Source organism: Babylonia areolata, chromosome 19, assembly GCF_041734735.1.
Source record: "Babylonia areolata isolate BAREFJ2019XMU chromosome 19, ASM4173473v1, whole genome shotgun sequence".
NCBI classification, from domain to species: Eukaryota; Metazoa; Mollusca; class Gastropoda; order Neogastropoda; family Buccinidae; genus Babylonia; species Babylonia areolata.
The window spans coordinates 40,862,156-40,890,126 of NC_134894.1; the positions used below are offsets into that span (position 1 = coordinate 40,862,156).

At 38.6% G+C, this 27,971-nt stretch overlaps 1 protein-coding gene across 3 annotated transcripts in view; it reads right to left on the bottom strand.

Moving 5' to 3' along the window:
- Positions 1-28: 28 nt before the first annotated feature.
- LOC143293713 (zinc finger protein zfp-1-like) overlaps positions 29-27,971 on the bottom strand; it is a 29,965-nt gene continuing 2,022 nt past the window's right edge. Inside the window, exons 4-16 of one of the 3 annotated variants that reach the window (XM_076604907.1) lie at positions 26,388-26,497; positions 25,985-26,091; positions 24,433-24,526; positions 23,506-23,619; positions 22,518-23,239; positions 20,412-20,576; positions 17,100-17,182; positions 13,275-13,362; positions 12,832-12,917; positions 10,360-10,553; positions 9,213-9,318; positions 7,412-7,509; positions 29-6,678 (exon numbers count right to left, since the gene is read on the bottom strand). In XM_076604907.1, the coding sequence (XP_076461022.1) occupies positions 6,556-6,678; positions 7,412-7,509; positions 9,213-9,318; positions 10,360-10,553; positions 12,832-12,917; positions 13,275-13,362; positions 17,100-17,182; positions 20,412-20,576; positions 22,518-23,239; positions 23,506-23,619; positions 24,433-24,526; positions 25,985-26,091; positions 26,388-26,497 (2,090 nt within the window). In that variant the 3' untranslated portion in view covers positions 29-6,555. Of the gene's footprint in view, positions 6,688-7,411; positions 7,510-9,212; positions 9,319-10,359; positions 10,554-12,831; positions 12,918-13,274; positions 13,363-17,099; positions 17,183-20,411; positions 20,577-22,517; positions 23,240-23,505; positions 23,620-24,432; positions 24,527-25,984; positions 26,092-26,387; positions 26,498-27,971 lie in introns of all 3 variants that reach the window. The other 2 variants (XM_076604906.1, XM_076604908.1) reach the window with 2 other exon arrangements.

The following is a 27,971-nucleotide window of genomic DNA, read 5'->3' on the forward strand; positions in this document are numbered from 1 at the left end:
TTTTTTTTTTTGTTGTTGTTAAACTGCATTGTTTGTGTGGGTTTTTTTAAAATGTTTTTTGTCACTGAACATTTCAATAACTGACCTTAAAAGGAACTGAACTGTGCCACCCTATTTTTTTTTGTAGTCACTGACAACATTCCTTAACATTTGTATGCTGCCTCTTCTTTGTCAGTCATTTTCCATTGCTTGAAATAAATCAGTTTCATGACAAAAAACAAAAACAAAACAAATACACAAACAAAAAACAAAATAAAAATATACCCTTCTCTCCAAGCCACATGAGCCAGTGTACCTTAACTGCCAGAAAATACAGCAGTATTGATCCAACAGTTCTCCAGTTTAATTCTTCATTTCCTCAAACATGTTACAGCATTATTTTACAAAACAACAACAAAGCAATAATAAAATCAATAAGTACAGTGAAATCTGTCGTAACAATAACAAATAAAATTAATGAATAAAATAAGTTGTAACATTCCATGTAATCTCATCTTTGTCAACCCTTGAGAAAACATCTTTTGAAGATTTATAATAAAGCAGGAATCAACTCTCATGAACATAAAATCAATACTGCTCATCATCTCCGCTGGAATTCAGATCACAATGGCATAAACAGTCCGAACGGTCTTTATCCAAGATCTCCACAGAAACCAATTATAAAGTGAATCACAAAGTTCACCTCTCTTTGGAGGTTTTAAGAAGAACAACAAAAAGCAGGTTGGAGGTTATCCTCAAATTCTATTTGTGATCTGTCATTAATGTGCAACACACCCACACACACATATATATATATAAACAACAAATATTATCACTTTGTCTTCAAGCACTAAAAAATAAATCATCTGCGATCGTGGTGGAGTGGTCAATGTCACAGACTGAGTGTAAGGCTATAGGTTTGAACCTATCCATGACATGATACTGAGGAGATTTTTCAGCCCTGGCCATTTGAATGTGCTGTTGCCTCTAGTAGAAGACTGGGACCACAGTCAGGCATCAATAATACAAATAATAAATGGGAATTTCTACAGCACTTATCCAAATGTTCAAAGTTATGTTTAAAAACAAAACAGAATCTCCACTTCATGCATCATTGAGATTATTGTAAATTGTTAATTGTTGCTTATAATCCAGCCGACCACGCAGGGCCATATCAGGACTGTCAAACCAAACAAATGCTCAATTGTGTCAATACAAAACTGTCATATACATACACACACACACAAAAAACACCCTTGTAAAACAAACACATTTGATGACACATTATCCTAACCATGACAAGAGGACATGGGCTCTCAAGGTAATGGCAGAAGCAGCAGAAAAGAGTTCCAGCTGGATCTGGAAGAGGAGGAATGAAAGTAAACTTCATAAGGTTTAAATTTCCCTATACAAAATAGGCGTACGATGGCTCAGTGGTTAAAACGTCTGCCAGAAAAGGTGACTCAGTCCTGAAGTGGCGACCACCCTGGAGGCGCGGGTTCGAACCTGCTGAGGACCAGGGGGAAAAAAAAAGAAGAAAAGGCAGCAATACAAGGGCATCCAGGAGTCATGACCTGGGTGCGGCCTGGCCCCCGCAGAATGTAAGGAGTTAAGGGCCGAAACACTTGACTGAGGGGGGCTTCTCTGAAGACCTTGTACCGTCCAGCTCTCCCTAGAGTTTCTTATCACTAACCATTCAGTTCTTTGTGGCAAATAAGATTAGGCCGTGCTGAGGACACCAGCCATTCAGCTTGATTTATCATCCCTAGATAACACAAAATTGTTAAAAAAAAAAAAAAGAAGGAAAAAAACAATACCTCAAAGCCAAACAAAAAATACATTTAAAAAGGCCATATTGGCAAATAACACTATAGAATGGGTAGCTAGTGCCCATCCCAGTGTTTGCAATCTCACTACATAATAGCCAGAGTGAAACAGCACAGATAGTACATCACAGACTGCAGAAAAGAGAAAAAAAGTGTCAAGGCTTGCTTGAAAAAAGAAAGGGGAATGGACTGGGAAAGCAGAAAAAGGCGACAAGAATACTCTTTCAGATTTTTCTATTTGTTGTTTTTCTTTGATAGTATCATGCACAACACTAGGCTCCAGTACTCTACATACAATGCCACCCCTCTCATAAAGGGCTGAGATCTGACTTGTGACCACATCTTTACCTGTTCATGTCTCATCAGGAAGAGAGAGAGAAACACACATATATACACACACACAGTGACACACATACAAACAGATGCTAAAATGAAGCCAGGAATGTTGAGATACTCAACAACAACCAAGTTGAAAACTTTTGCTCTCCAATGAGATATGGTTAAACAACTTCACCTCTGTGAAGTTCAAGGAAGTTTCTGGTTGCTCTCCAATAACCTGATGAAAACCTGCAGCTAACAAAGTACTGAACACACTGGTTACATGTGAGTGCCCTTGGTGTTGTTCAGAAGCAAAGTTACCTTATGAGTTTGTTGCAGAATAAATTCTCTGGACACACGCAATCAAATGTGAGAATAAACACTTTTCACCACCAGCACCATGTGTTCAGCAGGTTCATACTCACAGCGCCACATCTTTAACTGACTCTGCTCATAGTATCATGTCTTCAACAGGTCAATGTACCTTATCATATCTTCAACAGGTCAAGATACCATGTCTTTAACAGTCTTGTGCTTACAGTATCATGTCTTCAACAGATCAAAGTACCATGGGTTTTTTCTTTAAACACATGTGCTCATAGTACCGTATCTTCAACAGTTCAAGGTGTCTTAACAGTGTTGTGTTCAAAGTACCACGTCTTCAACAGACTCACATATATCTCTGTACTGGAAAGGGGGTGGCTTTGTGTCATTCTGTTGCATGGAGAAGTAAGAGCCCCATTTGTCTTTCACTAAAAACTGTTCTGTTCTCATCATGTGCTGTGAGAGGAAGAGTGTGCATAGAAGGGGAAGACAGCTGACATGTAAAAGGAGCAGGGGCCTGGGGGGCAGAGGTGGAATGAAAAGGCAAACTGTGTACAGACTAATACTGTGAGAAAAGTAACAGTCCATATTTGGTGTGTCAACAATACTAGAATGAGCAAGAACAATCTAACACAGTATAAAAAATAAAGTTTTAACGACAACTGCAGATATATATATATCTACATATATATTCAGTAATTGTTAAAACAAGGTGTTTTTATTTAATAATACACTATACAAAGAAGTAACTGGCAGATGACTAGAAAAGAAAACTGAAAATTTCATGACAGATTCATGCATCACTTCTTTGACCTGAAGACAGACTGACACTTTGAGAGATGCAGCAATTATCGTTGGGATCAGCACAATTTTTTCTACAATATCATAAAGAGTTTGAGAAAAGAGGGGATGAGGGTGGGGCATGGAGGGTGAGGAAACATCTTTTCTCAAAAGCCATTATTCTTAAATTTAAAACTATTTTGTAAATTGAAGTCAGAAGTAGATTTCATCATCTGATAAACGGGCAAAGACACTGCATCTCACATTTTCCACACAAAAGCTGTATGTCAACAACATTGTATTTCGCTTTAATCACACAAACACTTTATGTCAGAGACACTGCAACTGAGATGGCTAATCACTAACCTCTTTTCCACTGTTGTTCTCAAAGCCTGACTAAGCGCGTTGGGTTATGCTGCTGGTCAGGCATCTGCTTCGCAGATGTGGTGTAGCGTATATGGATTTGTCCGAACGCAGTGACGCCTCCTTGAGCTACTGAAACTGAAACCACTGTTGTACCTACCACCATAAGATGGGAGAATTCTCATGTAGTTTGTCAAACTTTAAAAAGTTCAAATTCTTTTCTGTCAATAGTCTGCTGGATACAAACCCTTTAACTGCTTGCCATGAAGTTAAAACAATTACAGTCACCTTGAGTTTTCTTGTAAAGAAGAGAAGTATCTGATCAGAGCACATAACATAGTGAACAGAAAAAACAGACGTCATATCAGAACCCATGAATTCCCAAGCCAGACGTCCTGCTTTGACCAGACGTTGGTCAGAGGAGGGTAGATGCCACTGCATAAAAAAATTCACTGCACAAGTCATTTGACATCATATAAAACCCTGGATGAAACAGATAATGGACAGTTACATAAATGTACAAGTGCATAGAAAAGAGGCTGAAATTTCATTCGCTTTACTGTCACTCTTTATTGATTGTTCACATTCCGGAAGATTTGCATCATGCAATTTTGAAGCATGCTGGCCTCATTACTGCATGTGTGGCACATGCATTATTATATCTATAAATGCCCTATCACATAGTTCTATCATAACATTGGTTTCCTCTATTCTGTAATGACAATTAAAATGTAAACTAAGTTTTCTTCTTTAAGTTTTTGCTCAAATTGTTTTAAAAGGAAAATTTTGCTATTTTACAGTTACATACTGAAAAATGTATTCAAAGGTAGGGCACAAGTTCATGCTCACCACCTCCTCTTTTGTTTTACATCAAACAATACTTCGTTGAGTTTCATGGTATTAGGGTCTGAAAATTAAACATACACACCAGAATGCGGGTCACATGACAGCTATACACATTGTACAAAAGAAATAACATTAATGTATCTCCACAATTTCACAAGGTATTTTTGAGATACAAAAAGCCTATTCTAATGCGCAGTGGCATGCATCTGTGTAGGAATGTCAATTAACTTAAAATAATAATAAGTACCTGTCTAATGAGCCAATTCTAACATTTTCGTTTCCTTTTGAAATAAATATCTGTCAATCTAAAGAGTTCATTCCTATACATTTCCTTCTATCTTATTTCACAAGTGTAACATATAACTACCCATTACAGCATTACCATATTTATCCGCTTGGGCTGCCCCCCTATCATTTCACATGCAAATAATGAGCAGTTATACAAAATGAGTACTGGTCTTCTTCTAGTTCTGTTCAAATATACCTACTAAATCTAAAACCCATTTCCAATTTTTTCCTTGTTTTCTCCTGACCACACACACACAGATACTTTTTCACTTTAATTCATAAAATATCTATCTAACCACAAGAAAAATCAGTTCCAGTGTTATTCCATGTTCTTTCTAAATTCACAGGCTTAAATAATATATTTGTTACTGCCTAATGTAACTTTATCTATGACACTGAGTTCTGCTGTCAGTACCAAATGTAATCATATCGTCATAGCACTATTAAGAGGGCAAATAAGAGTAAATATTCACGTGCATTCAATGCTCTCAAGTTTACATCATATTCTCACATACACACTTTGAACTGAAATGGCATATAAGGACATTCACACACACAATTCGTTTACTCAAAGAAAGAGATCAAATTGTATCCAAACAGCGATATTTAAAATGAAGATGGCTGAAAATCTAAGGTCTATTTTTTTCTTGCGAAAAGAAACAAGTAAGAAAGAATAAATATAAAAAAAATGACACATTTAACTAGCAGACAAACAGAAATGTATTGTGAATGGAACTGATTTAGGTATGTTTCGCAATGGCAGATGTTTCTCAAAAGCTGTCAAAGAAGACATTCTAGATCCATAACAAACGAATATGTTCATAAAACAATAAAATAGATTTTTTATAAAAAATCAAAAAGAGTAAAAATAATGATAATCGCAAACCAAATGAGAATACATCCCATGGCAGCAAAAACGCTTTCTGATAAAACGACAACCACCAAACAAAATAAAAACAAACACAGAAGCTGATAGTCAAAACCAGAACACTGCGCATGACAAGAAGAAGCAGGACTGAGATCAAAAATAGACTGGTCAGACACAAACAAAATAACATCCGACAATGTTCTGTACAAACACACAATCAATTGTGAACACAATCACACCAGACTTGATTTCCCCTTTTGTCTGTCTTCCCAGACAAAATCGGTCCACTCTGTAACAAACCACACTTCAGACATATGTCACCATTTCTTTTAATTTCATTCATCCAAAAATATATATTTCTTCTTCTTTAAGGCAGAGTTATCATCAGTCCTCCCTGTGTTGCCAGAACTGTCTAGAACAGGTCTGTGTCTGTGGCTGGCAATATAAACTATGTGCATATCCCATTCTCCCTGTTGTTCTCTGCCATTCACTCACACCCAACATCAAGTATGTCATTAACAAATTGCACTGAAGAAACCACGCTCGGCAGCAAAACCAGAGACAGAAAAAAAAAACTGAATAAAGAGAAAGACAAAAATAAAACACTGAGAGATAAAAGCATGGTACAGAAAGACAATGAGAGAGAGAGATGAGGAGAGATAGAGAGAGAGAGAAAGACATAAAATAAGAGAGAAAGAGCGAGTGAGTGAGCAAGCAAGCAAGAGAGAGAGAGAAAGAGAGAGAGAGAACGTTCTGAGAGAAAAGTATTCAAACAGACGGAAGAGTTTCAAACACATATACCTCCTTCTCCATTAATTTTTTTAAAAAACCAAACAAATAAACAAAAACAACACCCCCACCCCCCACAACAAAACATGGTCAGACAGACCGACCACCACAAAGGCCCAAGGACTGATCAGAATGTCTACTGCACCACACCCAGCAGAGGAGCGGCCAGTCCCTTCAGGTCTTGTCTCGGTGCTTGCTGTCTGCCGCCTTGCTCCCTGCTGTCTGCACCAGCTGTTGGAACCCAGGCAGCTGCAGGTGGGGAGGGGGAGGCACCATGGAGTACAGCACCGTCTGGCCCTGCAGATCCTGACACACACACACACACACACACACAGATGCGCGCGCACGCACACATACACAAACAGCCCACAGAAATTAAAAGACAGGAAATATCAGGCAAGGATGCACACATACAAAATCACTGGGGGAAAAATATCAATACCAAAATCACAAGAACACACACAGACACCGAACACAGGCAATTTCACACGCGTAGATACTCTTGCACACATATGTTTATCACTGAGTGCATTCCTTCGCTCAAATATTGAAAACAGGAATTGTCAAGTATCAAAGCTTATTTTCCATGTGATCAAAATGAGAAACTATTTCCTCAGTTGTAATCAAGTAAAGTAAAAGAAGGTCATGTCTATGTATATTATGATACTGAGTGATGCTGTACAAGTATTAAAATGCCCCACCCTAGTCTCCTGGTTTTGAATTGTAGTCTGTGGCCCAAGTTTGATAACACATTTTAATTTTCTTGCACACACACAACTCAAGATCACCATTTTGAGGGTTGTTTCGCTCCTGCCAACACCATTAGTGGACTGAAAATAAGTGAAGCCACAGAGAAACATGCACAAACACATGCAAGCTTTACGCAGAAGCAAAAAACACTAACAGTTGATTATGGATCAGCTTGCCATATGCTAAAATGTCACATTCCTGTTATGTTATCTCCAGTGTCTGTCAATATCGATCAGTTCACTGCTGGGTGCCAATGAGCTGAAGAGAAAAATTCCAGTACCGGAGGGGTGGGGGTGGAGACCATGGAGTTGATCTGTCCCAGACACAATGGGTCTGGCATCCGCAGTGGGACTGACACTGACAGAGGGTTCACCGTCTCTGCAGGAAAGAAGTCACACTTCATTACAACATAGTGCCACACACTTCAGCCTTATGTCTATATTTTTTCATGGGGAGGTTTAGTTTCAAAAAGCAAGTCGATTTATTTCTCCCCTTTCTGTTCCCCCCAACACATCCACCCAACACACTGCTTGGAACAACAAGGATTAAAGAAAATCATATGAAAACAATCCCTCTCATGTTCCTATTAGGGATGTGAGAGGGACTGAATCAAAAAACATACTGTAGCCAGGGGGGGTGGGGGTGGGGTCGCGAAAAAATGATGGAAAGGTGTCACCTCATTGGGTGGTCTGTGGGGCAAAGCCCCTTGAAGCTGAAAAAAAAAAAAAAAAAAAAAAAAAAAAAAAAAAGAAGAAGAAGAAGAAGAAAAAAGAAGTTTGCAACCCCAATAACAGTGTTGAAATCATCAATGTTTCATTGTTTTCCACGGTTCAATATCATCCCATTTTTTCAAATGGTACATACAGACACAACAGAGTAGTGTTTCCTATAAGGCTAAAATCTGGTACACACAAAACATATCTTCTGCTTGTAATGGAGATGAATCTTTGGTACTTCGTCTGTAGATCCAAGATCTAAATAACATATAACTAACTGCAGCTATCAAGTATATCACCACATCATAAGGTTTAAAGAAGAGTTGATACTCAAATTATTCAACACATGCTAAGCCATCTCAAAATTCCTAACATGCTGACAGATAATGTTGAGGGCTTGGTTCACGAATCAACATTAACTGATCATTCTGTATGTTTTCATGCCAGCTTCAGAACTGGTTGTTGACATCATCAAAGTTCTGAGAAAAATGATAGAAGAAGTGCTGGCTATTTAAAAAAAAAAAAAAAAAAAAAAAAAAAAAAAAAAAAGCCACCAAGAAAGCGGCTGCCCTCATGATTCTTTCTCCTGTCACAGTGGGATGTTCTCTTGAAGTTGATGAGAAAATAGTGTTCTATCACTTGCTACACCCAGAGCACCATCCTAGTATCTCTTCTCAATGAAAGTGAAATGGTAAATGTGAGGTTATGAGTACAGATGGTACCAACAACAACAAAAAAAGGATACAATCTTGATGTATGAGTGTGTGTGCGTGTGTGCGTGTGCGTGAGTATCCATGTACATGTGCAAGTATTAGTCTGTTTTTGTGTATGTATGTGTGTACGCATGTGTACATGTATATGTACGTATGTGTGGATTTTATCAGTATGTCTATGGCATGTGTCCACAACCTATATAGTATATAAACATGAAATCACAACAAAAAATATCTGTTTGTCAACCCCCCCCCCCCCCCCCCTCCAACCACAACACCCATTCTCCCTTCTCCCAACCCTCTATTGAATTCTCCATAGTAAGTGTGCTTATGGGTGCGTGTTCAATGTGAGTGCATGTGTGTGTGCATGCGGATGTGTGTAGGGCATATTTTGTGCTTTTTTGGGGAATGACGGTTCATAATCATATGTAATATTGGCTTGGCGTATTTCAACATAATTTTTTTCTTTGTATGGTTTCATGAACTGTTATATGCCATCATGCAATTTTTCATGGGAGGAGCTTAAAGCCAACAATATGGGGAGCTAACACCATGTAAATACAATATTTTATCATTATCATTATGTACGCATCCTTATCAGCGACATAAACCCTAAAAAAACAGAAGGTGGAGGCACCACATGTATACCTACCCACAGGGCTGGAGATGGGTTCAATGACAGGGAGGTGGGGAGGTGGGGGGATGGACACATTGCTCAGGTGATGGGACTTGCTCTGGGACCCCAGCTCCATCAGGCTCTAAAAGGTATACATGTGTATTTTTGTCATCACGAGGGATAAACACAAGAGAAAAGAAAGAGAAATTTCACACAGGCAGACATGCCTACCCTGTATTCAGTATTACAGCCTCCCAAACTCTGGAGCAAGTTAAAGTAATCAGTAACACCATATCATATTTGTTTCCAGACACAGGAGACACATACTGACCATAAAAACACACACACAAAAAGAAAACCCACATCTTTGAGCTCGTTGAACAGCTGTAGATGACACATGCGCTGATTTGGCCTTTGGCAGTGTCCCTTCTGCATTCTCTTAATCACTGCTGAATGTCTTTTCAGTGTTGTTTTCACAGGCATTCTTTTTTGTTGCCATACTGGTTTGCTATTTCATTTCACGGCCTTTCTAAATTTCCAGTTCCAACAAAATTCTGGAGCATGCGTACCTAAGCTTCAACTGTGACCGAAGAAATTAACCATGCACTTTTATTTATTTATTTATTTTGAATGGCCAAATATTTTTCAGAACATAGTGATATTTTTATTTTGAGAAACAAATATGAACAATTTGGGATGGCAGGAATGTCTGCACATAGACAGACAAGCAAGTGGATGTGACTTTCGAAAGTGCAATTCACACTCCACTTCCCCTCCTAAAGCATCCCTCTGAGAAAAAAAAAAAAAGAAAAAAAAAAAAAAAAAAAAAAGATAAATAAATCTTCTACAACCTTGTTATCAATCCTCTTGAAATCATGGTGCAACCATACAGCCCAGATTCAAGTAAAAACAACCGCCTTTCCTAATTCATATGAGACATGTATGAGTGATACAAAAATAATGATTAAAACATGGGTGCACATGTACACACATACACATCATCAAACCATTTTCACACTCTCCCCCCTTTTATCCTCTCATATCAGTTACTTCTGAAGAAAAGGCATGAAACTGAGCGATGCACACATGCAAACAATACACACATTCACAAACACACACACACACACACACACAGGCATACATACATATACACACACATGAACACAATGAAGCAACAACCCACCTGTGACTTTTCATAAGAGGACATCTCAACCACACTGCTGTCCGAGGACGAGCCGGAGCTGGAGGCAAAGGGAACAGCCAGGCGAGCGTTTGTGGAGAGCAGGTGATCACGGTGAGACTTGAGGGCCTTGACCTGCTCTTCCAGACGGGCGTTCTCTGTCTTCAGGTGGTGCATCTGGTTCAGCAGAGAGGCCACTGAAACGGAAAGTCATCAGAAATCAAATCAAATCATGTTGCTTTCACCCCAGCCGACAACAAAAGGGCCGTTTTAAGGCTGATCACCTGTCAGTTCTTAAAACCAGTCAAAGAGAACACAAATTAATGTCAAAAGATTGATTAAAACAACGTTAAAAGAACCAATTCAACACGATCAGAATGAATAAACATATAACATAGCATACAAGCCACTGGAACAGAAAACAATGTGATCCCCCACCCCACCAAAAAAGAGAAAAAATAGAAGATAACATGATAGAGGAGCCACTGAAACAGAACACAAGATGATCTGACAGAAGAAAGAATGACAGATAACATAGCTTAGGAGCCACTGGAACAGGTAAAAAAAAAGAAAAAAAAAAAAAAAAAAAAAAAAAGATCAGATAGAAGAAAGAATGACATATAGCATGGCTTCAGAGCCATTTAAACAAGAAACATGATATGACAAGAAAGAAGAAAAGAATGACAAATAATGTGGCAGAGTAGCCACTGATAAACCCCCCAAAGATGATCTGAGAGAAGAAAAGACAAATAACATGGTATGCAAGCCACTGAAATAGAAAACATGATCAGAAAGAAGAAAAGAATGAAAGATACATGTGGTGTATGAGCCACTGAAACAGAAAACATGATCAGAAAGAAGAAAAGAACGATATGGCAAAGGAGCCACTGAAACAGAAAACATGATCAGAAAGGAGATAAGAACGATATGGTAAAGGAGCTACTGAAACAGAAAACATGACAGGAAAGAAGAAAAGATACTCATGATAAAGGAGCCACTGAAACAGAAAACATGATCAGAAAGAAGAAAAGAACGATATGGCAAAGGAGCCACTGAAACAGAAAACATGATCAGAAAGAAGAAAAGAACGATATGGTGAAGGAGCCACTGAAACAGAAAACATGATCAGAAAGAAGAAAAGAATGATATGGCAAAGGAGCCACTGAAACAGAAAACATGATCAGAAAGAAGAAAAGAATGATATGGCGAAGGAGCTACTGAAACAGAAAACATGATCAGAAAGAAGAAAAGATACACATGGTGTAGGAGCCACTGAAACAGTAAACAAGATAATCAGACAGAACAGGCAGGTAACATGACAGAGAGGCCCTGAAACAGATGATATTTGATAAGAAAGAAGAAAGGAATGACAAATAGTGTAGCACAATAAAACAGGTAGCAGTAAAAGGATTCCGTATAAATGCAAGCAAACCTTATACTTATGATTCAAAGTCCTTGTGGTCTGAGGTTGAGATTTTGTGCAAGGATGTGTGCCTGTCTCTGTGTGAGTGTTGCTGTGCATACGTGTGTGTGTGTGCACATATTTGTGATTGTGAACTCGCATGCCTCTTTCAAGAGCTTCTGAGTCTGGGAGTTCTCTGTAGATTAATTTTCACTGGATTTCTGCTCATTGAGCAACTTGTTGATTTATTTTCAGTGTTTTGTTTGTTTTTGTTCTGATTTCTATCATTTTTTGTCACAACAGATTTCTGTGTGTGTGTAATTTGGGTTGCTCATCAGGGGAGAGCACCTCACAACAGTACAGTGACACACATATATATACATTTTTTTTTGTCTGTGAGTGTATTCATTTTGCTTTTACAATCAAAGTGGATTTTTTAACAGTATTTTGCGAAGGAAAACCCTTTTTGTTGCTGTGGATTATTTTCCATGCGCTAAGAAATACTGTATACGTGGCCCAGGTTTATTGTCACATCTGAATGAGCAGCACCCAGACCACCAAAAAATCCTGGTCCAGATACATGGACACTAGCTTCCTAATTGAGCGCATTACCACAGGGCCACCTCTCCACTTGTTTGTGACTGGTGCTTACAAAAGACACAAAAAGAAAAAATCTGATGACGGTTTAACACATTCAACTCTGGGGAGTTCACAGCCTTAGCAGGCTTCCGTGCCATACTGATGTGGAAAAGACGCTAAAAATACACTATTTTTCCTTCAAATCAGGTGTGGACACATCTGGAAATACTGTAGAAGTTAGTTCCCTTCCTTTGTGATTTATACATGTGTAGGAACGTGGAAAATGTTTTAACAAGTCAAATCCTTGACACCAGAGCAATGCTCAAGCAAAGGGCTCAATGTTTAAAAGGAAACCAGATCAGAGAACTCCTTCTTTGGCATGGAGCTGTGTGTCCTTGTAGAAGTGAAAGTGACTGTGCTAATGCAGCACTGAATAATGTGGGACATAGAACTGAAGGTCTCTCATAGAACATGATGCTGCTGTGACCACTGACCATCAAAGTGTTTGCTTTGCTCCATGAAGAACTGAGCACTCTGCTCCCACTGCTGTTCCAAAAACTCCTCCATAGACGACGGCAATCTGGAATTGAAAAAACAGCAACCAACTGTTCAAACAACAAGCACATATCAAATGTTCACAGTGTCTATCCATGCGACTGAAAGTTAAGTATGATACACAATTCCAAATCGGTCAATATATGTTTATGTATGTATATATATATATATGTATATATATAAATATATCAGATTGTCTTTCCACATAAAGTCGAATCTACAAACAGCTTTATTAGAAGATTATAAGCCATTTCTATTTTCTCACCTCCCATAACCCAATTCTACTCCCTCTTAAACAACAACAACAAAACAACAACAACTTGAAACAGAACACAATTTCCACAAGGAACCCAAGAAGACAGAACCAACTTTTCATGCTTACCCCCCACGACAACCGTCTGACTTGTGCAGACTTGGAAAGACCTTAGGGGGAGGGACAAAAGAGGTGGTGCCGTTCATCATCTCTGCATCTGGGCCACAGAATACAAGATGTGGTACTAGAGACTAGGTTCAGCACAGAGATGAGAAATAAAAGCACAGCAGTGCAGAATCCATGGACACACAGACCTTGCACATGAAAAGCATTTCAGTATGCTTCTTGCAAACGCATACACATCACACAGGGAGCATGTATGCTCTCACACAAACACACCATCACAAATTTGTTATACACAGGGATGTGCCTTCTCCACAGGAGCACAAACTGACTGGAATCAACAGCACACACCCTCCACTCACACAAATACACACCCACATCCCATTACTAAACATAACAGAGAACAGGCATTCTAATACACACAGATACACGCTTACAAACACACTTGATGAACAGAGACACTCCGCATCCTCTCTTATACACAGTTTCAGTTTTTTTCAGTTTTCAGTTTCACACATACAATCCAAGTGAACATTAGTATCAATAAATACATATGCGTGTAGAATCCCAAAAACTGAATTTGCAAATGAAAACATGCATGAAAATTTTGTAAAGGATTCTAAACAGAAAAGTTCAAATAATATCACACATTTAGAACAGAAAAAAATCTGATTTTTCCTGCTGAACTGAAATTTTCTATGACACACACACACACACACAAAAAAGCACTGACAGTGTAAAGCAAAGACTTCTGACAGTGAGATCAGAATTTGGCACTTTCCTGTGTAAGATATTACTAGTATTTCACTATGTGTGATATAAAAACATTGCTAACTGATCCAATTTTAATGCAAAAAAACATTGCAGATACATGAAGAAAAAATCTTAACACTGAAAATGCGTGACACACAAAAACAAAACAGGGAGGGGGAGGAGCCACCAACTTGTGCATACAAACATACACTCACACTAGTCACAGACACGCACATACATACATGCTCCAGTGACATCTTTCATCATGCGTCCGTGCATGCAGAACAAAGTTTTGATTTTTCTGCTGAACAACATTAAGAAAAATTGAAGTATACTTCTGTTGCTTTTATGAAGAACTAAAGATGACAAGTGAGGGGGAGAAATATACATAACTTTGATTTTTAAAATGCATGTTTATTTGCACTGTAAACAGTGTATGTGTGTATGATAAACAGGAAAGAAAATGACACTAAATAAATGCACATGCAGAAAAAAGTCACATGCACAGAAACCAACACTGTACATCACAATTTCTGAACAGTACTTGTGCATAGTACTCATATGAATAACTTAAAACTGGTTTGGGTTATCAAGGTAAACAAAAAAAATAATGAATAGTACTGATTCCCCAGAGGGCTTATGCACAATGACAAAATATCTGCACATACATCATTTTTTCAGTTCAAAATACAAACACTGACTATGGCTTGCTGTAACTGACTGACCTCAGACACTAAAGAAACAAAATACAGGAAATATCAAAAAGTTAACTCAATTGTAAAAAAACAAAGCAAATATGGTCAAACAAGAGCATGTATGCTCCAACACACATTGCTGGGCTAACACAGAACATTAGAAGCATTCAACCATCCTACATTAACCAAAAGTTAATGACAAAAAAATACTGAAACTTAAAGCAACATGACCATTCATCAATACTAAGGCATATCTAATAACAAATTCCAGTGACTAAAAACATATATATATATCCAAATAAACAAACAAACAAGTAAAGAAATAATTCACAAGATTAGCATTCTACATAAATCTGGAGAAAAATAAAGCAAAATAATTTACACTGATCATGACATTCACTCAGAAGCTAATTTGAAGAATGACCATAGAAACCCAAAAACAAAACACGAACCAATGTTTTTCTTTCAATACTCAAAGCATCATGCTGGTACCACTGGGCATTCTGTCACAAAGCCAAAAATCAATAACTAATCTGATGAATGACAGCAGACACTGAAAAACAAAATACTGCAGCTTTCTTCTTTGAAAATACTGAAAGCAACATGCCGGTACCAGCCTGCACGGAAATAAAAGGGTCAGGGGGTGGCACAAACTACTGTGTCAGTGTGTGGACAACCAGTGAGCAGCATGTGGACACAGAGTTTGGACCTACCATACAGACTGTGGGTACAGGAGCTGCCGTTATATGAAGGCAGTCCATAGAAGTCTGTCCTTTGTGCACTACTCTCAAGCGCTGAAATGGACAATCACACTCCTCTTTCACTGCATTTCCAATGCACCAGGTGCTGTGGCACTTCCAACAACTCTTCAGAAATTACTCTCAAATCCCTGCTCTTAGCAAAAATGTGTGGTCTTTTTGTCTTTTTGTTCAGTAATACATAAATAGGCAATGACATGAAATATGGACAATATAAAACAGACAAGACACTACATCACAGTCTCCTGGAGAAGCCCTATGGGTTAAAATTTGTGAGTGTAAAAGGGAACATTCACTTTCTAGGAGGGTTTTCCACCATTTTCTGTACCATGCTGTGGCACTTCCAACAACTCTTCAAGAATTACCCTCCAATCCCCGCTCTCAACAAAAATGTGTTGTCTTTTTTTTGTCCAATAATATGTTTGTCTAACTCAAGCAGGTGTTTTTTTTGTTGTTTTTTTGTTTTTGTTTTACTTAGTAATCTAATACCTTCCCAGTCTGTTTGCACTTGTACTGCCAGCTATCTTTCTGGCATCACTGGGAATCTGCCTGGTAATGATATCGTAATCTAAAATAAAAACTAGTTCTTTTTCTCCAGAGAAAGTTGCAAGACTTTGTTCAGAAATTCCTGGACCTAAAGAAAAGCCATTTCCACCATAAAATGCAGGTATCAAACAGTATTGTGATGACAATCTATATGCAAATATCAGTGCCAGTTAATAACCCAGATAATGAAACAAAACATAAGAGATTATCTGCATGAAAAAAAGTAACCACAGTGTTACTATCTCTATGACAAAGTGGAGTCAGCTGGGAAGGATCTGTGATAAAGACTGCTGCTCATTTTGATCTTCAATTGAGTAACAGATTTAAAGAAGCCATGATTACAACCTAAGCAGTGAGTGGGCAATACCACAGAACATGGGTGAAAGTGGTGGTCACAGTGAATATCATCAACAGGAGATTGACATGGTACAGTATATGACACCAAAAAAAGAATCATGTTAGTTATTATAGACAAGAGTGAACTGTCAAAGCACACTGCCTTCCCCAACCACAGAACACAGCACATCAGCCGTTTTAAAAAGACAATCAAAACCGAATAATAAAACAGAAAAACACATCAACATCCAAAAATTATTTGTTGATATTTGAACATGCTCAAGTTATTTCAGTCAGCATCATGTGAAACAGATTGATGCTAAAATGTCCGATCTGTCTGGGACAGGAAACACCTACTCCACTAAAGCAAAGCTGTGTTGCTGTCTTTCTTTGCCTCATCTTCCTGCACAACTCACCATTCTATCATGGTCTTTTCAAATACTGAATGCCACATCTAAACACTTACAGGACACATCATTAATTATCAGTAATTCAATAATTTTTCAACTGTAACCTACCCAAATAGCTTTCCATTCTGTTACGGAGATCAATAACACTGGCAAAAAAACCCAGGAAACATTCCCCAAACACACACTCAGGCACACATGTGTCATCATGACCTCAATACTCTCACACACCAGGCATTATTTGTATGCTATTCCTGACTTTAGTTTTGAAGAGAAACTAAGGAAGAGCACTCCAGACACGTGTAAAGATCAACGACAGGACATCATGGTCTTTACCTGGGGAGGAGAAGCCTGTGAGAGGGACAGGGCTCTGGAAGCAAGGACCACCCCCAAACACACTGCTGGCGTAGTTGTGGTGTCTGCAACAGTAAACACACACACACACACACACACAGCTGGTTGGCCTTTTCAAGGGAGAAGGAATGTCCTCCTCCCATACCTGAACATGAATACAAAATACTTCTGACATGTTCTGTTGACATGAAATACTTTGAGACACACCACTACCACCACCAGGTGACACTCTGAGGGACTGGCAGCACAAAATTCTATATATTTTGGGGTGGAGGGGATATTCAGTGGCATTTGTTACAAAAGGTACTCTGTATTCTGAAAGTGTTTTTGTGATGCTCATCTACTCTATGTTCCTGTCATTTGTGACATTACAAAAGGCGGTGAAAGACAGTACCCTAACCTCATGTTCAAATCATTTGTAAGATTACAAAGGCAGTGCCCTACGCTCATGTCATCTGTTACAGATTCACTTGCTATGACAAAGGATACTCACATCTTCTTTTTTTGATACATGTCCTGGGACAGTATCCTGTGCTCCTTTTTTGTTCTCAAAAAAAGAAAAAAGAAAAAAATCTGTTCAAGTTACCTGTCACAACTTTCCTAATCAGCAAACTGAATCCAATGCTAGCTTCAGTTAAAGGGCGCAAAATCAAAAATGTCCTTTGCCCTTGTCAGTACGGCATCTGCCCATTCATTCACTTAGTCTAACCATGTCATTCTGTAGTCCTATGACCATGCCGTTCTGTGGCCCTATGCACGTCATTCTATGGTCCTATGCCCTGTCCAATGTCCATATCAATCTGTGATCTTGTGTCATTATCATTCTGTCCTATGCCATGTCATTTTGTTCAATGTGCATTATATTATGTGGTCTTATGCCCATGTTATTCTGTGGACCTCACATAGGTCATTCTGTGGTCCTATGTCCATGTGAATATGTCCTATACCATAGTTGTTTTGTCCACTGTCCATGTCATTCAGTTGTCCTAAGCCCGTATCAGTCTGTGGTCCTATGCCCTTGTCATTCTGCTCTATGTCCATGTCATTCTGTGGTCCTATGCCAATGCTATTCTGTGGCTCAATGCTGTAACACTGTGGTCCTATGCCCACATCATTCTGTGTGGTCCTATGCCCATGTCGTTCTGTGTGGTGCTATGCCCATGTAATTCAGTGTTCCTATGCCCACATCATTCTGTGTGGTTCTATTCCCATGTCATTCTGTGTTCCTATGCCCACATCATTCTGTACAGTCCTATGCCCATGTCACTCTGTGGTCCTACCTGTATGTGATTCCATGGTCCTTTGATGAGTTTTACTGTCCTATGCCCATGTCATTGTGGTCCTGCACCCACATCATATGTTGTCTCTTGCCAATGCCATTCTGTGTGGTCCTATGCCCATGCCATTCCGAGTGGTCCTATGGCCACATAATTCACTGTGGTCCTATGCCATTGTCATTCTGTGGTCCTATGGCCATGTCATTCTGAGTGGTCCTATACCCATGTCATTCTTAGTGATTCTGTATGGTCCTATGCCCATGTCATTCTATGGTCCTATGTCAAAGTCATTCTGTGGTCCAATGCCCATGTCATTCTATGGTCCTATAATGGCTATATCCAAGTCATTCTGTGTGGTCCTATGCCCATGTCATTCTATGGTCCTATAACGGCTATATCCAAGTCATTCTGTGTGGTTCTATGCCCATGTCATTCTATGGTCCTATGTCCAAGTCATTCTGCGTTGCTGTGCCCATGCCATTATATGGTCCTATACCCATGCCATTCTGTGGTCATTTGCCCATGTCATTTTGACATATGTCCATGAAATTATGTGGTCCTATGCTCATGTCATTCTGTGGTTCTGTGCCCATGCCATTCTGTGGGCCTATGCCTCGTCATTCCGTAGTCCTATGCCCATTTCATTATGTCCTATTCCCACACATGACAAAACTACAACTAGTACAAGTATTGCATACACAAGGCCCTAACAGCAACACTCTCCCTCAAAAATACATTTATATAACAATTCATTAAGACCTTTTTAGCACGACAGCAGTCAGAAAAACAGCAGTATGAAACCTGAGCAAAAGAGAACATATTCACAATTCAGCCAGGTTCATACCAATAATTCACACACACAGGTGGAAAACAGTGCAGATTAGGAAGCTGCATAACTAGCTAATCATGCCATGCAAATTGGAAAACAACACAAAACAAACACGCCAAACAATAACAACACACCGTGACACACACACATACACAAACACTTGTATGCATGCACACAAACTCACAGAGAATTTCATCCAATCTAAATTTAAACTGTTGTCAGTTGTTATGTGAATGTGTTATTCAAAACAGTGCCTGTTGTCTTTACAGTATCTTCGGCCAATCCCTTTTTTTTTTTTATATATATATTGTACATCTGGCAGAAGTCAATCTCAAAACTTAAATAATAAAGTCAGTTAACTCAGAAAACGGAAGAGAAATTCTGACTATAACTTCCTGAGTTCATCCATTAACGTGCTCATTTAGAATATCTACATGATCTACACATAAACACAAACACTTCTGCATAAAGATGCATGTACACAAACACACATGTGCACAAGCATATGAAACATTCATTCGCATAACTCTCAAAATCATATGCACACACATGCATATACCCATATAATGATATATAAAGCCACAGAAAAAAAAAGAACAATGGGGAGCAAAGAAACAATTATAAAGCTTTCAATTTCTGAGACAGAAAAGATCACACGTGTTTGTGAGAGTGAGTGTGTGTGTGTGTGTGTGTGTGTGCGTGTGTGTGTACATCAAGAGATAATTCACAGCATAAATGAAACCAGTAAGAGAAATACCAGTTTTTGTTTGTGGCTTAGCTTCATTGAAAAAAAAAAAGTTAAAGATATTGGGAAAACAAACAAAAAAAAGCACAAAGATTCTGCATTTAACTTTTTTCATTAAATTCATATTGAACAATACAACATATTTTCAACAGTTAACTTTGGATGTTGATTTTCACAATCATGATCGATTAAATGACAACAAGTAGAGATTAAATAGTCTAAAAGAACAAATACAGATCTCAGAAACTGAATTATCTGGTACATGTAAAACATAACAATTTGAATTCACAAAGAAATCTAATGTACAATTTTAAGTGTGCATCAATATGCAGACATACATGTTTACAGTCTTGCAGTTTTGGTGGTGCATTGAATGTAATGATAATAATCAACAGAGCTGTTGGTTTTTTTTTTTTTTTTTTTAATATTCTATTGAATCTCACCCTAATGCAGATCCTGTCACTGTCACAGGCTGGTTCCCGTCCTTCTTGCCTTTGCCGCTACCAGAAGCACCACCTGCACTGTGCCCTCCGCGCACACTTTTACTTTTGCCTTCCCCGCTGCTGGGTTTTCTTGGCTTCTTCTCCTTGCCTTTAACCTCCTGGGATCTAGCCACCAAACCATGGGCATGATGTATAATGCTGGGCGGGTCTGATACTGTGATTGTCATTGATCTAGCCTCCCACCCAAAATAACTACTGGCAGACAATTATGTGAATGGATTAAGAGTATTCATACCCTTGAAAATATAAAAAGGGTACAAAATAAATGTTCTCCTTGTGGTAACACTTAACACTGAACAATGTACACATAGGTCACATACTCTCTTCTCCTGGGATTATGGGTTATGACTTTTACAGTTTGCTACAACCCAATGGATGGAACTGAAGTCCAATTCAATAAATCACTCAGTGTTGTGCCCATAATCATACAATACATGAAATCTCTTGCTGACTGTGCTAAAACTAAAAGATGATGGACACACACACACACACACACACAAAGTCTTTGCATGTGTACAGGATTTGGAGGGGTGTGACTGTGCCTAAGTTATCAAAATGGAATTAGACATTGAGATAATGTCATTATTTCTCAATACCCATGACAACAGCATCAAATAGTACAAATGTAATAATTATTGTTATGAGCTGAACACTTTTCTTAATTGAATAATTCCCTTAATTCTTACCTTAAATAACCATCATGGAAGGACAAAATAAAGTAAATCAAAAGCAATGCCAGGCATGCCCATCTATTCATTGGAAACAGTAAGAACAACCATTTTCAATTTCATCTTTTTAGTAAATTTTACAACAACAACAAAAAAAAAACAAAAAAAAAAAAGAGAGAGAGAGAAGAGAAAAAAACAAAAAAATGCATTTCCTTCAAAAAATAAATGCAGAACGAAAAGCTAACACACTCAACAACAACAAAGCACATACAGCACAAAGACAGATACTGCTAACTGAGCATTTTGCACATTCTCTGGCCCAGCTACCATTGGTCTTAGCAACTTGCCCAGTCCTTCAGCTTTAAGTGAAAAGACAAGGGTATACTCTGAATGCGAGTCTACTATGCAAAGTTCTGCAAAGACCAGTTATGAAAACAACAAAGCAAAGTGACATAACATGTCCCATGTGGATGCCACCGCTTCCTGCATGAATGTTAAACTCTGAGATGTCAGAACTTTCACACTCCAGGTTAAAGGACTTGCCTAAGGACTTTAACAAAAAGAAAAAAAAAATTTTTTAAGTTTTATTCCAGACAGGAGTAATATTGCAGATGATGAGTTGGACCCATTGAACTATACCAGGATATGTCCCCTGTTTATTTATCATCTGCACAGAATATATTTCAGGCAGTATGATGCACTTTATTCGAGTCCTTAACTTTGCCTCAGCATGTGGCCATGTCATCTTGCCTTCTGACCTCCATAGATTCATCTACTTTTGGGGTAGGCATAAAACTGATAATGTTTCTCCTTTTCTATAAGTTTCTGAGTCCACACATTTAATCTAACTGCAAAAGCAGATTTCCCAACAGTTGAAGTCTGCCATTCCTGCAATCACCCAGAGTTTAAGTTCTTTAAGTTCTTGGCTTCTTCATTCTACAATCAGCATTCAGATTTGAGCATCACTGTCTAAATGACAGAATACTGGAATACTGATGTCAGAAACTGCAAACAACAGTTGAACTGTGAGTAAATGGGAGAATCAGACGAAAATGTTTGCACATCAGGCAAATCAGTTTCATAGATACCAGCAATGTTAAACAAAATGGGGAGGGAATGGTGAGGGTAAACTGAAAAAAACAACAACAAAAAACACATCAATTATTTGAAGAAAGCTAGCATGACTTCAGCAACACAAAACATGAAGAGAAATCTGGATCAGGAAGTACAAGAATTCACTAAATTACAATGTCTTACACAGGCTTAAACTTTCAGCCAGAACACATATGCTGCAGTTTCTAACTAACCACACCACAAAAATTATGACATGCACACCCAATTAAACACTGTTATGAAACACCAACAAAGACCATCTTACTTGGATCGTTGCCTTTTAGGGGCAGTAGCATCTGCTTCCAGCAACACAGACGAAGCAGTATGGGACGTCAATGGAGAAGACAATAAGCCACTCAGCCCTAAAGCTCCTGCTGTGCTGTTGGCACCAGTGCCAGTGTAATAACTGTCATACACTGACTGACTGGATACCACGTTGCTGCTCCCCAGACCTACTCCTCTGAACACTCCACTGCTAGTCCCGTGAGAAGAAGAAGAAGAGTTACAGAGTGGGGCAAATAAGTTTTCTGAGGAGGCATACCCAGTGTCCTGTCCCGGCCGACTGTCCCCATTCTGACTGTTCAAGGCGGCAGTCAGGTTCTCCAACCCCACCTGGCTGCGAGCCACACCTGCAGGGGTTGCCACAGTGCTGACGATCACAGTGGCCGAACTGCCGATGGGCACCAACACACTGTCCTGAGTGATGTCCTCTGAATCTGCGTCCCCTCCTCCTGTCTTCTTCACCTCCACGTCGCTCAGTGTCTGCAGCTCCATGGAGGCCTGGGAGGAGTCCGAGGTGATGGAGCTGGTGCTGAGAGAGTACTGAAACATAGGGCGTGCCTTGCTTGGCTTGGAGGATGGTGGCACCACCTTAGAGCTGGATGTCCCGTTGGTAGAGGTGGTAGTGGTGGTGGTGGCGGTGGTGGTGGTGGTGGTGATGGTTGTGTCACCATTGCTGCTCACTTTCTGCTCTGCTGGCTTTGACACCTGTACCAACAACCATTTTTTGTTGTTGTTTAGTGAGTGGAGTATGTGAGTGAGAGAGAAAGTGTGTGTCTGTGTGTGTGTGTGTGCGCGCGCATGCATGTGTATGTGCATACACTATGTCTCTTGTTTACTGTGGTGCCAATGGCTAAAAACCAAACAAAGCCCAAGAAATGCACATAACTATCACTGTTGACTATTACTGTTCCCAACCACTCATACTAGTGTAGCATCCCTTTAAGGAAAGATAAAGTTTTGTGTTATGTCACCTTTTTTTCCTTGTCCACCTTGTTTCCCCCTTTCTCCGGTGTGGTTTCTGGGGTGGCATTGTCTGCCGGAATTGGCTTGAAGGCTGGAATGGTTTTGATGTTGACATCTTTCTTCTGCAAAAGAAAGGGAAAATGGCAAGGACAACAACTTGACCAGACCCTTAACCCTTTGGCTGTGTTGTTGACATGCAACATGTCACATCACACAGGGGTGTTATTGCTGTGTTGATGTACAATGTATGTCCAAATACCATGCACTTTTGTTTTTTGCTCAGCACAGCAGAAAAGTAGTATAATAGGCAAGAAGAATTAATTCCTTTGTTCTTCCTGGCTGTGGGGTGAAGGGGAAGTAGTTGTAAAACAATGAGTGAAATGGGGGAGGTGCACTCTGACCTGTTTTCTGTGTGTATATTTTCTGTGTGTATATGCTGTGAATAAACTGATGGGAGTAGATAATGATCAAATCTGAGTTGTATTTTTTTGTTGATGCTGCTTGTTTTGTTTTGTTTTTTCAGAAAGTTTTCTCAGTATACAGCCAAACAAAATGTGTTAGCAGTGAAAAATGTTACTGAGCAAAAATGGATTTGAGTTCCTAAAGCAAGAGTAAAGCTTCTATGTACATACATTATTCAGGTCTGACTGACAAAAGCAATGGTAAAGTTTTTATATATGCTATTCTGATCTGACCAGCTAAAGAAAGAGTAAGTGTTTACAAACAGTATTCACATACAATTTTCCTGCAACTTCCCAAGTCATCAGTGTGGGAAGGTGACTGAGTAATATTGTCAAAGTCTGGACAACAGGATAGTCATAATTCAACACATTCAGCAGAAGCAAAATCATTATCGTAAATAAATCAAATTGAAGAATTAACATACTGGTACCTAAGAAGCCAGCAGACTGAATGAAATGTTTTTTTTGACTGACCAGTTTCTTGTAATGATGAGAACAGTAGCCACAGTACTTGACGTTGTCACCACTGTTACCAGACTCCTCACACAGGAGGCCTTGACCTTGAGCGCTTCGTAGACAGAGCAAGACTATCGGCTTAAAGTCAGTAAGGCTCATGTGGACATCAATTATGCAAGTCTCAATGCAAATAAACCAAACTGTTACAGCTCTAGCTAAAACCAAACAAAAAAGTGATACAGAATAAAGAAATAATGACATAAATCAAACATAAACAGACACATACATGTATATGTAATATATTCACCCATGCAAATATACACACAGAAAATAAGACATAATTTACAAGAGAAGAAACTTTGCTTTTATCCCACATTTCTCTCATCTTTTTCACTAAGTTGCCATACTGAAGAGAACAAAAAGACTGGTAGTGATTACTTATAAAACTTTAATAATCATATATCTCAGTATGTCTGTTTATTGAAATTTTCAGATCCATGAAATCTGTTCATTCCAAACAAATATTTCAATCCAAATCAGTTCTTAAATTTGGTAATTTAGAAAGTCAGAAGAGGAGTGTGTTTAAAAGTGAAGAAATTAATCACAATGGGAAAGGTTACAAGATGACATGATGTTTTACCTAACTTCACGTGCTTTATTTGGTGTTTAATAATTTGGGTGTAAAATACAAATGTTATCCAATATCCCACACATAAAAAACAGGGGTCGAAAGATTAAACATTCAAGATTCTTGCATGTATGACTGTGTGTGTGAACATGTGCATGAACAAGTTGGTGGCTGTAGTGTGAATGTGCACGTGTGAGTGAACAAAATGAGACAGCCACAAACATCCTACCACTTACACACAAATGTGGCAGGAAAAGGGATACGTGCGATGGGTTAAGTGAGTTGAGTAATAAAAAGGAAGTGATGATAAACTCAGGGATTAAGCATAGCACACTGCTTATCTCCTAACACTGACTGCCCTAATGCACTGTGTTTCACAACTGCTGGACCAGCAACATGGAAGTATCAAACAGTAATAATCAAGTTGCTAGGTAGACCACTCACATGTATACACATACATGAGCAGAGAACTTTTCCAGAAAAAAAAACACCTTTTGGGATTTTAACAAATAGTCATCAACCCACTGTTGTCAATTTTTAAAAAAATTTTTATATATACCACAACCAGCTTTTGCAGACACATACATACATGCTCCCTGCTAAAAAAAAAGAAAAAAAAAAAAAAGAAAAAAAGAAAAAAAAGAAAAGAAAAAAGTCTGGATACAAATGTTAAATTAAACAAATGTATGCAAAGAGAGCAATTAGACAGTGATCAAACAGGTTAATTATTATTCTAAATGGTGGATCCTTGTGGAAGAAGAGCCAGAGCTGAAGAAACAGGAATTGACACAGGTGTTATAAACAACCTCACTGTTTGGTTATTATTTATCAAAACTATTAAAGATAAAAATGGTAGATGTTAATTCCTTTGCTGGAGAATGAGCTCTACTGAAGCAAAAAATCAAACTCTTCAGACATCACCACCCAATGCCATCAACTCACCAGGTAACATGAAAAAACTGACGACATCCTGTTTTATTGCACTGCATGCAAGCTCCCGTGTAATTCTTGGTCACATCCCGCTTGTTTTCATCGCAAATATAGCACACCTGTGGACATTTTTTTTTCATTTCATTTCAAAATGTGTGTATCTATGTCCTTGCACAGTATTTCTAGACACATGGGCGCAGGCTTCAGTACAGCAAGTTATTCTTCACTTTATTGTTTGTACTTGCTCAAACAGCAAAAATACATTGATGTACAAGTACTATGAAATTTGTCCAAGTCAGCAAAAAATAAATAACATGAAAAACGTTTTCAGTCTGACATTTGTATAACATACATCTGCAGAGAAAAACAGAATTTAGATCTACAGGGACAAATTTAAACAAAGTAGGAGCTTCACCTTGGTGAACTTGTCGTGAGGGACATGTTTGAGGATGATTGGTTCCATGGTGTCCACATTGCCAAAACAGGCCTCAGGGATGTACAGTGCACACACCACATGGCACCACCCTGCCACAGTAATAATCACTCATTCATGGTGAACTGTTTCAAAAGAAAAACCTAAACAAAAGACATATAACAGCACTCTTACCAATCAGTCAAAAACCAAAAGTAAACGGCATATCATTTGTCCAGCATGCAGACCTAACAGCAAAACCATTCTTACAATCTTAGTATTATCAAATAATTAATTCTGATAAGGATGGGAATTTGTCTGAGACTGGATACTGGACCAACAGCTCTTGAAAACGATAACAATGTTTTCGAACGAAATGGCATCTTGTCTGAATGATTTTTTGACAGGTTGGATATGGCAGTCTATGTCTATGATCAAGATGGATCCAGTTATCCGCTTTTGTGGACTAAAAGCACCGCTGAAATGATTTCAAGCCATTATGCGTGTAGCTGATCACCCTCACTTCAGAAATGTGACCGTGACTTCCTGTTCAAGGGAACAGCTGATCCCCCTCCCTTCAAAAATATGACAACTTCCTGTTCAAGGGAACAAATTCCATAAATACGCTGCTGAAAAAACCCCTGAAGTTGTTGACTCAACTGACACAAAGGACAGGCTCTTGAGCCTCATGATGAATGAGGCAAAATAGGCTGGATTTCCCATTTCTGGCTGCACTAGACTAGTAGAAATCAAGTAAATAAAGACTTCTCTCTGGTGATACGCAAGGACAAAGAGAAAAGTCACCAGTGCACAGCAGCCTAGACCACAAATGCAAAGTCAAGATCAACTACTGATCAAACCAGTAAAACTAAAAGGAGATCTTTTTTAAACGTTTCAAATCTGAACACAAATACAAGATAACACTTTGAAAAAGGGTGTTATTTCAGCAATGTAACAAATACATAGCAAACATAAAAGAACCCACAGCAACAAAAGAACTGTCCCCAGTAAATTTCTGCAGAAAAATCCACTGTGATACTTAAACCAATACATGTACAGACAGGAAAAAAGGCAAAAAAGTGTGGATGATGAATCTATACTGTGACGATACACACTCCCTGGGGAGAGAGATCTGTTGCAACACACAGTAATGAGTAATACAATCATAAAATTTGCCTGTAACATTACATTTCCAAACACTATATATATTTGTAACAACACACATTATTGGTGCGTTTCTTTTGTTTGCTTGTGTTTTTTGTTTGTTTGTTTGTTAATGTTTGTTTTGTTTTGTTTTTCAAACTTTACCTGCAAAGTAAAGAAAAACAATTTTCGTAGCTTCCAGACACTCTGTAAGAAATAAATTTGTATGCATGTGTATGTGCAAATGAGTGCATATGTGTGTGTGTGTGTGTGTGTGTGAGTGTAATTGTTCCTTTTCCTGGAGCATATAATTTACAAATTATACAAAAAATGTAAGTCAAAAAGTATCAGTTCTCACTTGCAAAAGAGCACGAAAATTCTATTTAAATGTCTGTACACCTCACTGTCTCAAGATCATGATATGACCTTCTTAATTTAGTGCAT